Source organism: Bos javanicus, chromosome 3, assembly GCF_032452875.1.
Source record: "Bos javanicus breed banteng chromosome 3, ARS-OSU_banteng_1.0, whole genome shotgun sequence".
Lineage (NCBI taxonomy): Eukaryota > Metazoa > Chordata > Mammalia > Artiodactyla > Bovidae > Bos > Bos javanicus.
In genome coordinates this window covers 99,869,051-99,880,837 of record NC_083870.1, presented here as the reverse complement: position 1 = coordinate 99,880,837, position 11,787 = coordinate 99,869,051, and the positions used below count along the sequence as shown (strand labels likewise).

General features: G+C 55.8%; 1 protein-coding gene and 1 non-coding gene across 2 annotated transcripts; one reads left to right on the top strand and one right to left on the bottom strand.

Annotated features, from left to right (window-relative positions):
- The first annotated feature begins 375 nt into the window (after nt 1-375).
- DMBX1 (diencephalon/mesencephalon homeobox 1) lies at nt 376-9,630 on the top strand. The gene is made up of 4 exons (XM_061412098.1): nt 376-601; nt 3,899-4,094; nt 4,350-4,698; nt 5,629-9,630. Exons 1-4 carry the CDS (start codon nt 402-404, stop codon nt 6,069-6,071), a joined length of 1,188 nt encoding a protein of 395 aa, XP_061268082.1. The 5' UTR covers nt 376-401; the 3' UTR covers nt 6,072-9,630.
- TRNAY-GUA (transfer RNA tyrosine (anticodon GUA)) lies at nt 2,769-2,840 on the bottom strand. Its single transcript has one exon. It is a non-coding gene; the product is annotated as a tRNA-Tyr (tRNA).
- Nucleotides 9,631-11,787: the final 2,157 nt, after the last annotated feature.

Here is an 11,787-nt window from a genome sequence, read left to right as displayed (position 1 = left end):
GAGCATACCCTACATACCAGACCCTATTTATTGTAAAGGCTTCTCTTAATCCTTGCAATAACCCCATGAAATAAGTACTGTCACCCCATTTTGCAGATGGAGAAACTGAAGGTCAGGGAAGTTAAGTGACTTACAAAAGCCAGAAAGCCTGCAGGTGGTTGAGAGTCCAGCTCAGGCAATCTGACTCCAGGGCCCAGAGCATTAAGCCCTACACAAGTCCTGCTGTGTGAATCAATGAATGAGAGGCTGATTGAATAAATAAATAGAGGCAGGAGCCCTTTGGCTCTTAGCTATGGGCAAGGCGGGCCTCTTTTCCATGAGATGGCAGAAGCTCAGGGGTGAGGTGGGCATCCAAGGTCTGGGCCAGGGGTGGTGTCTTCCCCAGGGTAGAGTGTGACCGCATGGCCTCATGTCCCTTCCCTTTCGCCCATCTGCAGGCACATGCCGCAATGCAGCACTACGGGGTGAATGGCTACTCGCTGCATGCCATGAACTCGCTCAGTGCCATGTACAACCTGCACCAGCAGGCGGCCCAGCAGGCCCAGCACGCCCCCGACTACCGGCCCTCAGTGCATGCACTCACACTGGCCGAGCGCCTGGCTGGTAAGGGCCGTTTGTGGGGATGGCGGCTGCAGGGTGGAGGAGAGATCTGGGGGACAAGGCTCTGTCTGGAAGGTGAAGGCAGGAGGGAGCACTGGGAATGAAACTCAGGAAGACCCAGGTCACTTATGGCACAGGGAGATGTCAATTCAAAATCTGTGTGCGTATCCAGACTACCCATGTTTGCCTGGGCCCTGAACCCTGGAGCTGCCCTGTGCCTTCCTTCACATTTCCTTAACAGCCCTTGGGGGGAGGGGCCCAGTAGCCTCTCACAGGTGGAGAGACTGAGGTAGGAGGTAAGGGACTAGCCCAGAGCCTTCCAGCTGGGAAATGCCAGAATGCCCCAGGAGCCACTTCTGTAACAGCGCCCACATTTTGATCACTGATTGTGTGGCCAGGCACGGAGTGAGTTGCTCTTTGTCTCTCTGTGCATCAAACCATTCAACTCCAGTAAAGGGAGGTTATTATCTCCATTGTATGGATAAGGAAACGGAGGCTCAGTGAGGCTAAATTTAGGCAGGGCTGGGGTGGGAGATTAGAATGGGATCTTATGGCTAAAGATCTGAGCTTTGAAGTTGCAGACTTGCCATCATTGTAGGGTCTGCCCACTCTCCTCTCTTCTCTGAACCTCAGCTTCCCCTTTATAAACAGGGAACATGGTAGGGCCCATTCCATAGGATGGTGGGGACATTACTTGAGATAACACATGTAGGGTATTCAGCAGGGACTAGTGGGTGCTCAGAGGAAATTATTATCCAGGTCCTGTGGGAAGCACCCATGAGGGAGCTCCAGCCTGGTCCCCACTACTCCTGTTCACCCATGGTTGCTCTGCCGTGAGAGTCCCTCAGTGAACATGGGAAGGATTTGATGGCTTGGGTGGGGAACCTAAGTTCCTGAGAGGTGAAGCCACCCACCCCATCCTGTCCCAGGCCAAACCTCAAGCAGCAGATGAACTGCTTTGGGCCTGTGCCAGATGGTCCTGGGAGGGCTTTAGGGTACTTCCAGGGAGGCCAGGTGCCCATATACCCATGAGAGGGCACAGCAGAAAGAATGTGGCCAGGATCAAGTGGTGGGGCAGACCAGAGAAGCATGATCAGCTGGGAGGGCTTCCTGGAGGGCATGCGGCAGGAGCCCAGCCTTAAAAGGGTAAGGAAGGGGGACTAGCATGAGAAAGGCACAGAACTAGGATGAGCTGTGAGGCCTGGGCAGGGGATCTGGCCTGACAAGGAGGGTGGGGCAGCCACCCTGCAAGGCTCTGGGAAGGGCTCAGAGGATGAAACCGAGCCCCTGGTCACCTTCTGTGGATGAGCATCAGTCTCCAGTGTAGGAATGTGTGTGCAGGCCTGCCCGGCTATGGCTGCTTCTCTGGTTTGGAGTGAGTTCCCTGTGCCTGGCCTGGTGGTGACATTATAGATCCTGACCATGTTCCAGAGCTCAGAGAGGAAAGGTCAGGGACAGAGGAAGTGGAGTATTCAGTGCTCCCACCATAACTCTAATCTTAAATTAGGAGGAGGCACACGAGCTCCAGGCGGGCCCTCGTATGGAGGCCTTGCTTTCCAGCAGGAGGTTTTGCTGATGGTGCAGACAGCCTGGTCTCCCAGGTGGCAACCGCCTGCCCTCACTTACAGCTCCTGGAGCCAGCAGCAGGATGCTGAGCTGTTGCTCCTGCACCCAGGGTTCCATTGAGAGGGGTTCTCTCCTTCCCCTTCCCCAGTGTAACCAGCATGAGCTTGGGGCTCAGTCCAGGTTGGGATTAGTGCTGGTTTGTGTGGAGTTCAGGGCTCCCTCTTTACACTGAAGAAGGAGCAGCCCAAAGTCTGAGGCTTTCTGGAGACCCAGCTACCTCCTTCCTCGTTTAGAGTGTTGTGTTGACTTCCCAGTCCCTGAAGTGCAGGCAGCCCTGTGCAAAGGCTGATGCAGCTTGGGTTCCCTTCAGCACAGATAGTCCAGGGCCCACTTATGAGTGATGGGAGGCCGGGAAAGAGAAGTTGACTGTCCATCATCCCAGGACTAGTCAAGCAGAAGAGCAGGAGTGTGAAAGTGAAAGTCACTCAGTCATGTCCGACTCTTTGTGACCCCATGGACCGTAGCCCACCAGCCTCCTCTGTCCATGGGATTCTCCAGGCAAGAATACTGGAGTGGGTTGCCATTCCCTTCTCCAGGGGATCTTCCCTACCTAGGGATTGAACCCAGGTCTCCTGCACTACAGGCAGATACTTTACCAACTGAGCTATCAGGGAAGAGCAGGAGGGTAGATAGCAACCCCAGGCAGATATATATGCTGGGAGATTCACGTTCTCAGCACATGGGCAGGACTGTGGAATCTGTGGTCTACCAGGCCTGTCTCCTCTCCTAGCCTGTGGTGGTGGTTAGTACCTGCTCTCTTTGTCCTTACCTCTTGGAGAAAGCAGCTAGAAGGGCCAAGACTGCACGCAACTAGCCTTTCTGAGGTTGCCAGCCCTGCCAGAGCCAGCCTTTCTGTTGAGGAGATATAAAACCAAGGCCTCAGGTCCTACCATCAGAGATTCATAGGCTGGGATGATGAAGTTCATAGCCAGAGGACACAGGATCAAGAGCCAGTGAATTCCATCTACTTAGTCAGACTCCTCCTAACAAGACCTTGCAGATAGGTCCCAAGCTCACGGCCTGGCTTCTCATGATCAGTGTGATATTCTGTTGGTATCCAGAATCTAAGGGTCATTGGCTCTTAGAACCTTTGTGACATGGACTTCCAAATTGCCAGCATCTTGTACTCTCAGAATGTTATATCTTATTATCTTAGGAATTTATGGATTTTAGGGTAAAGCCAACCCACCCACCTACCCACCTCAAACCAAATAAGGAAGATCCCCCTTAGGCATATTCCTAACAGCCATTCTTAGAGACGAATTAAAGCTCTTTGGGCCTGATAGTAACTTCCTACCAAATGGCTCAGATGGTGAATTTAGCGTCTGCCTGCAGTGTGGGAGACCCGGGTTCGATCCCTGGGTTGGGAAGATCCTCTGGAGAAGGGAATGGCAACCCACTCCAGTACCTTTGCCTGGAAAATCCCACGGACAGAGGAGCCTGGTATGCTACAGTCCATGGGGTCGAAAAGAGTCAGACACGACTGAGTGGCCTGATAGTGAATGATAGTGTGGAGTGATCTTGAAAATCCAGCTACATGGAGAGGAAATGGGTGATTTCCATGGGGAAGAGACCAGGGTCTAGCTCTGGCAGGACCACAGTGGGTCAGAGCAGGGTAAGATTTAAAACCTATTTCCCATAATTAAATGGGCCCCCTCTCCTTGCCCTCCAACGGCTGTACATTTCAAGACATCATCTTGGAGGCCCGCTATGGCTCACAGCACCGCAAACAGCGTCGCAGCCGCACGGCGTTCACAGCTCAGCAGCTCGAGGCCCTGGAAAAGACCTTCCAGAAGACTCACTACCCGGACGTGGTGATGCGTGAGAGGCTGGCCATGTGCACCAACCTGCCTGAGGCTCGGGTGCAGGTAAGGCCCAGCTAGACCTTGCAGACAAGCACCAGCCCACTGGCTGGTTTCTCACTGCCCAGGAGCCAGCATTTCAAACTGCACCCGGTGTCTCCATGAATGGCTGCGGTGACAGGAGGGGAGGGAAGGGATTGTGGGTGCGTGTTTCCCAGAGGGCGGGCGACCTTATCCTGTACATCCTCCCTTGGGGAGTACCCTGCTCCATGATTCCGCTGCATCCCCTCCCATTCCTGCGGCCCCTCTCCCGGTTCCCAGGTGTGGTTCAAGAACCGCAGGGCCAAGTTCCGGAAGAAGCAGCGCAGCCTGCAGAAAGAGCAGCTCCAGAAGCAGAAGGAGGCTGAGGGCTCCCATGGGGAAGGCAAGACCGAGGCCCCGACCCCAGACACCCAGCTGGAGACTGACCAGCCCCCCAACCTGCCCAGTGGCGACCCCCCTGCTGAGCTTCACCTGAGCCTGTCTGAGCAGTCAGCCAGTGAGTCGGCCCCTGAAGACCAGCCTGACCGGGAGGAAGACCCCCAGGCAGGGGCTGAGGATCCCAAGACTGAGAAGAGCCCTGGGGCTGAGAGCAAGGGGCTGGGCTGCAAGAGGGGCAGCCCCAAGGCAGGTGAGGCTTGGCAGGGGCTATGGGTGGTCTGGGACCCCGCCTAGGGAGAATGGCCAGGTCTAGCTGCCCAGGGGCCTGGCTCTGCCAGAGGTGTCAGAGCAGAGATAGAGTTAACCCTGGACACGTGGCACTGGCCCTGACCCAGAGAAAGGACACGGCCAAGCAGGTCCATGCCAGGTGATCCCCCTTTAGTCGCTGAATCATGGCAAGGTCAAGGGAATTTTTGGGGGAGGGGCTGTGTGGCAGGGGAGGGATACTTGAGGAGCTCAGGGTAGAAGCTATTTATCAGTGCAGTACGTTAACAACAGCACAGATGTACCAGTGCATACTGAGTGAGTGCTATACGAGTACCAGAGATCCCCACATGTAGCAGAGGCTCTGGGCTGTGTTTTTTGAAGGAGCAGAGCCCTGGCAGGAAGCATTACCTCAGTCACAAACCCTGCATCCAGGCAGGGAGGGGACGGGGCTGTGAGCTGAGAGCTGGAGGGGAAGGGGCACCACAGACAGGCGAGGGAAAGGGGAGGCACAGCCTTGGAAAGAACAAGAATCTTGGGGTGGAACACTTCAGTACCACCCAATTTGCTTATGGCTCAGCCATTCCCTTTGTCAGTCTGATTCTGTTGTAGCGATTTTGAGAGTCAATAGAACTCTTTTGTCCCGCCAAACCCAACAAACAGCAAAAACCAAAACAAGAAAAGGAGACTCCCTAAGATGTCAGACATGAGGGCCCTGGCAGAGTCCATGCCGTCAGGAAGCTTGGGTTCCTCCCTCCCAGGATTCTGGGGACACCCGGGCTGAGATGGGTGGATATGATTTCAGCCACAGCCCGTCTTGTCTACAGTGCCAAGTGGGAGGCGAGACCGGGGGAGCCCCTCCTGACAGACCAGCACCCTTGTCCTGAGTCCCCGGTTCTTGATTCTCTGCTTGCAGACTCCCCGGGCAGCCTGGCCCTGACGCCTGCAGCCCCGGGGGCCGGCCTGCTGGGCCCCTCCCACTCCTACTCCTCCTCCCCGCTGAGCCTCTTCCGTCTGCAGGAGCAGTTCCGCCAGCACATGGCCGCCACCAGCAACCTGGTGCACTACTCGTCCTTCGAAGTGGGGGGCCCGGCCCCCACCGCCGCGGCCGCCGTGCCCTACCTGGGCGTCAACGTGGCCCCGCTGGGCTCACTGCACTGCCAGTCGTACTACCAGTCGCTGTCCGCGGCTGCCGCTGCCCACCAGGGCGTGTGGGGGTCCCCGCTGCTGCCTGCGCCCCCCGCAGGCCTGGCGCCTGCCTCAGCTGCCCTGAACAGTAAAACCACAAGCATTGAGAACCTGCGGCTGCGGGCCAAGCAGCACGCAGCATCCCTGGGACTTGATACGCTGCCTAACTGACTGCTGGCCGCCCCCTGCAGCCAGGGCTCTTGGGCTCCCCCAGCCCAGCCCCAGGGTCATCCCAACATGGCTCTCAAGGAGCTACCTCATGAGCCCAGGGATCCTGGGGCCTTGGAGTCCTGCCTCCTGCCCCCCCATCTCCCCAAGCTCCAGCCCTCGGTGAAGCCCACACCTGCACCCTCTGCATGGCCCTGCTTGGATCCCACGGAGGCCGAATGGGGAGGAGGTGAGAGGCCAGTGCCCCCAGCTTTCCCCAGTGAGAGGTTCTCGCTGGCCAGACCCCTGCCTCAGGGTCGCCTCCTCCCATCCCCTGCTTCCTCCCCTAGTAAGTTGCTGTGTGGAATGTGAAATATAAATATAAATATATAAAGCTATATTTTCAGGCATCTGCCTGCCCCAGGCCCCCTGCCCCGCTCCAGCTCCATCGCTTCTCCACTGCCTTCCCCCAGCTCTGCCTACAGCTTCTGCTCTCCCTCTGGCCTTCCCTCCTCTCTCTCTGTCTCCGCTTTCCTCCTCCTCCTTTCCCCAGCCTTTGTCTTCCCCTCTCTGGATCTCCCCACCGTGTCTCTTCTTCCTGCCCCTGCTTTCTTTCTTCCGTGCTGGCTGTGTTGATGTAGACCGGTCCCAAATTATGTTTTGTTTGGGGTTATGGCTTTTCAGTTTTAGTCATTTGGCTTCTTCCTGTTCCTCTCCTTTTGCTTCTTCTCAGCCTCCTGGCTCCTCCCCGCCTGCACCCTCTTGAGGCAGCTTCTCCTTCCAGTAGAGGTGATACAGCCCTCGCTGGAGACCCCATAGCCACTGGAGCGGCAGGCAGGAGGGGGCCCTAGTTCCCACCCCTGACCTGGGCCTGCGTCCAGAAAGGCATGTTCTCTGTCTTTTCTAGCTTTGAGATGCCCCCTCCCCATCCCCAGCCCAGATTGAGAAGGAGGGGAGTGAAGGCAGGAGTCAGGCTGGAGCAGACAGTAGAAGGACAGCATCTCTGGCTGTAAAACCTCCAGAACAGGAGCCTGGGGCCAGCATTCATCCAGGGCTGACCACAGGGTTCTAGACCTCTCTCTCTGGTGCGACTTCCCTAGTTGGAGGGAGGCAGTAGGGCACGGGTGCTTTCAGAGAAGTGTCTTCGAGGAATAAGGTCTTCTGCCCCTGAGCCTGAGGTTCTGCAGTTAGTGTCCGTGGCAGGGTGTGACTGAGCCAGGAGGGAGGGTCCTCCACCTCCGGATCACACCATGCGGCAATGCAGAGTCTCAGGGCTTCAGCTGGCATCCTGTCTCAGAGCCCACTGTCGAAGTAAGGGCTTCTGTCCAGTGAGTCACTGGCATGGAAAGGTGTGTTCCTATTTGTGGCCAGGAACCCAGCTCAGCAAACTCCCTTTCAAAGCAGTATGACCTTGAGTCAGCCCATAGCCTCTGTGCCCACTCCCCACCTGGATTAGAGGGCCTGTAACATCCTATCCTGGAGAAGGCAATGGCAGCCCACTCCAGTACTCTTGCCTGGCAAATCCCATGGACCAAGGAGCCTGGTAGGCTGCAGTCCATGGGGTCGCTAAGAGTCGAACACGACTGAGCGATTTCACTTTTACTTTTCACTTTCATGCATTGGAGAAGGAAATGGCAACCCACTCCAGTGTTCTTGCCTGGAGAATCCCAGGGACAGCGGAGCCTGGTGGGCTGCCATCTATGGGATTGCACAGAGTCGGACACGACTGAAGTGACTTAGCAGCAGCAGCAGCAGCAGCAGCAGCAGCAGCAACATCCTATCCAGCTCTAACATTCCACACATCTGTGCTTTCAGCCTTGCAGGGCAGAGGTTTTTAGTTAAACTAACAACCACCACAAAAAGGCTCTCACAAAGCACAGTGTTTAAATTAGAAAATGACTGTTGTACTGCTGTGTAGCAGAAGGTATTGCAGGCACAAGCCTCTCCCTGGGCATGGCCACAGTCTCTGGGCCTCGGTTTTCCCAGTAAGTATAATGGGTCCCTTTGAGTTGAGACAATCTGGATTTGATCCTGCTTTTCTTGAGTGTTAGTCCAGCCTCTGTGGGCACCCCATCTCCAAACCTTCATGTAGGCTCAGGGCTCAGGGCAAGAGGAGAGAAATGGCTTGCACAGATTCTGGGTCATGATCCCCAGACCCAGCACTTTGTGGCTCACCACTAAGCTTCCTCCCCCTGCTTAGAGAAGCTGCATCTGAAAACCAGGGTAAAGATACCTAAGGCTTGACTCCTCTCCCAGTGGGAGGAGGGGGGGGGGGTCTACGAGTAGGACTGGTTTGCAGAGTAGTCGATGCCCATGATCCGTGGGGAGTTCTGGGCCAAGGCAAATGGAGAAGGCTTTGGATGGGGAAAAAGTGAGGGGGATGGTAGCTTGGGCCAGGAAAGCTATTTCAACAAAGCAATGGAGTGAGACTACATGGATGATGGGGAAATGGTGGCTGGCTTCATGAGAGGTGGGGCCAAGGTTCTTGAATCCAGGTTAAAGTCCTCACCTTGATGTGGCAGGGACCAAGGCAGGCAGGTGAAGGTTTCTGAACAGAGGGTTAATTGAACCAGGATTGGGTATCTGGGATTTGGAAGGTAAATCCAGCAGCCACTGGAGATCAGAGGAGAGACCTGGTCAGGGAGACAGGAAGGCAGAGAGAGCAACTCTAGGGACAGGAGAGATTTCTGTTTTATCCTCTGGGATCAGGAAGTTCTATTTCTGAAATGAAAGAGATCTCACCTAGCCCAGGCCTGGGGACTGAAGCTTTTTTCCTGTCCCTGGAGGCAAATGACTATCACTGCACCTTGGAATCCAGTAGCTCTAGACATGCCCACTTCCCCCAAGAAGCCTCCCCAGATTTCCCAAGGAGCAAGTCCACCCCGGAGTCATGTTCTGGCTCAGCCTAGCTTACCTCAGCGCTTTTTCAAGGCGTCCTCATTCAATCCCGCCAGCCCAGAGAAGGCAAAGAAAGTGTATGTGGTCCCCTTCCCCGGGCAGATCTCAACCTAGTTTAGGGGACGAGCCTCAGTGAACGAAAGCAGTTAGAGAGCAAGAGGGGAGCTTATGTGTAAGCAGCACCTGTACCTCCTATGAGCTTGGGACTGTCCCACCTCACCGGAGACCGAGGCCGAAGCCTCTCCCAGGGCGGCCTGGTCACCTGCAGGCTGAGAGTCAGGCTCTGACTGTCCTTCCCAGGAAGGTCTCATTCCTCTCCTCTCCCTCCCACTTGAGGCCTCTGTGTTCCGCCTCCTCACCTTCCCAGAGCATGGTCCATGGGCCTGGGTCCCCCACCCCAACTCCGCAGTAGCGGGCTGTACAGACTGCTTTCCAAACCAGCTGTTTTGTGACCTTTTGTGCTTAGAGGTCGTGCCAGCCCGTGGCAAAACCACTGTGTACCGTATTTATTTATTCTGTTAGTTGAGAAAACAAGACTCAAGTGCCCCCTCCCCTGCTCCACCCCCTGCGTAGTGCGGCATGACACTCTGTCCCGTGTACCCCTCCGTTTGTCTGTCTGACTTCCTGTGACGTTGTGACCTGTTCTTTGTCCTACTTGGCTAATAAACAAGAATCTGGCAGCACAGCCCTCAGTCCAGTTCATTTCCAGAGGGGCCCGCGGTGGACTGAGCAGGTGGTTCTGGGCTGTGGCCCGCAGGGGAGGGAGGCAGACCTGCCTCATGATTAGCCACTTCCTCCAGGGCCCTCACCTGTCTGGGGCTAGAGTGCCCTCTGGGGAGATCTCAGGGAGCAGAGGGACAGGGGCAGGGAAGGATTCCATCTCCTCTGCATTGTTGATCCTCATCCAAGCACCTGTGGTAGGGCAGCGGCGGGTGGGGGGCCAGGGCCACTAGGAGGGTTTCGGGGTGGTCTGGGGAATGGGTCTGTAGGACGGAGCAGACAGAGGTTCTATGGGAACTACAGGAAGGCACACTAGATCTAAAGCCAGGCTGTTCTCCAATGGGATGGGCAGCCTGTGCAGGTAGGGAGCTCTTTAGTCCTTGGAGGTGAGCAAGCAGAGGAGGAAGAAGGATCTGCTGTGGTGGCTGGATGGACTGGAGATTTGTGAAGGTCCTTCTTTTCAAGAAAAGAAACGACTAGCAACTCCCCTACTCAGCCTTTCACGGCCCTTCCCCGGAGTGTCGGCACAGGGACCCTGAGCCAGAAGCAGTGTTGCAAGCTCAGGGTTGGGTTTGGGGGTGAGAGTCCCCTCTGGTAGTTTCCTAGGAGGAGAACCCCAGCAGGCCTGAATGGTGTGCAGGAAGCTGCTTGCTGGGCTCTGTGGGGGTGGGGGTGGGGGTGTAGGCGCTTCAGGCCACAGGGACCCACGGGCCCCTGGCCAGCCCCACCCCCCATTTCCCAGGTCACTGCTGGACCCTAGGAGGCACATTCCTCTCTCCCCAGTAGGGCTGAGGATTAGGGCGGGGATCACCCCCTTCACCTTGTCTTCCTACCTCCCTGGGAGGGGCTGGTGGATCAAATGTCTGCCCCAAATCTCCCACGGCCCCTCCCAGGCCTGAGCCTTGCCTGCCCCTACATATCTCCACCCCAGGTACACACCTTCCCTGGAGGGGAGGGTGCCCCTGGACCTCTGCAGTTCAAATCACTCGTGCCTCAGCATTTACTGAGCACCTGCTGTATGCCTGGCCCTGTGCTGGGTATATAGAAACAAGTCAGGAAACGTCCTCTCTCTCAAGACAGTACAAAAGAGGGCGATTTGGGGTTCAAAAAATAGAAAGCTATGGGAGCACAGGGCTCCAGGAAGCAGGGTTCCTGGCTTACTTAGCCCAGGGAGATCAGGAAGGCCCCTTGGGAGGGAGACTTTTGGGCTGAGTCCCATAGGTCCAGTGTTCACCAGGAGAGCAAGAGAGAAGAGAGTCCTGGGAGGCATAGCACCCACAGAGCTGCAGGACCTGTGGCTGGTGAGTCCCAAATTCTAGGGGATCAAGGGCAAGGATGGGGTGGGTGGTGTCAGGAGCTGAGGAGGGAAAGGGAAGCTGGGAGCTTGAACTCAAGCTCCAGGTAGATTAGAAGCTGGGGGAGTGGGGGGGTGGGGATCAGACTTGCATTTAAGGAAATTCTACCCTCCCATACCTTTGCTGAATGGTGGTTCTGGAGGAGGCAGGGAGACCAGAGAGGAGGCCATTGTCACATCCTGATGAGAGGAGGGTGGCATCGGTATGGACTAGGGGAGGAGGGGTGGGAGAAGGGGTCAGACTGATGAGAGATTTAGGAAGTAGAATTACCATGGGGACTACAGGCTTGGGAGGGGTCAGGGGTGCTCGGAGTCTCTGGTTTGGTGCAGGGGGAAACTTGGGCTGGGTTGAGGGGAATGAGCCTGAGCTCAGGCTGGTCTTTGGGGTGTCTTTAATTTGTTCAAGGGAAGATATTGGAATGTACTGGATCAAGGTGCAAGAGAGGGGCCTGTCTATACTGTTTTAGATTTTAATCTATTTAATAAGTACTCACATGGCACTTTCTCTGTGACTGGCACCTCACAGATATTAAGTCACTTAATCCTTATATAACGCCATGTGGTAGGTATTACTGTTATCCCCATTTAATAGATAAAGAAACTGAAGCACAGAGAGGTTAGATAATTTGCCCATGCCCACACAGCTAGTAATGGGCCAACCAAGGTGTGAAAACCCGGCTAATCTCAGAATCCATGCGCTTCACCTTGGCGGTTGTCAACAGAGATGGAGAACAAAGCCACGTCACTAAGTGAGCTCACACAGGGGAC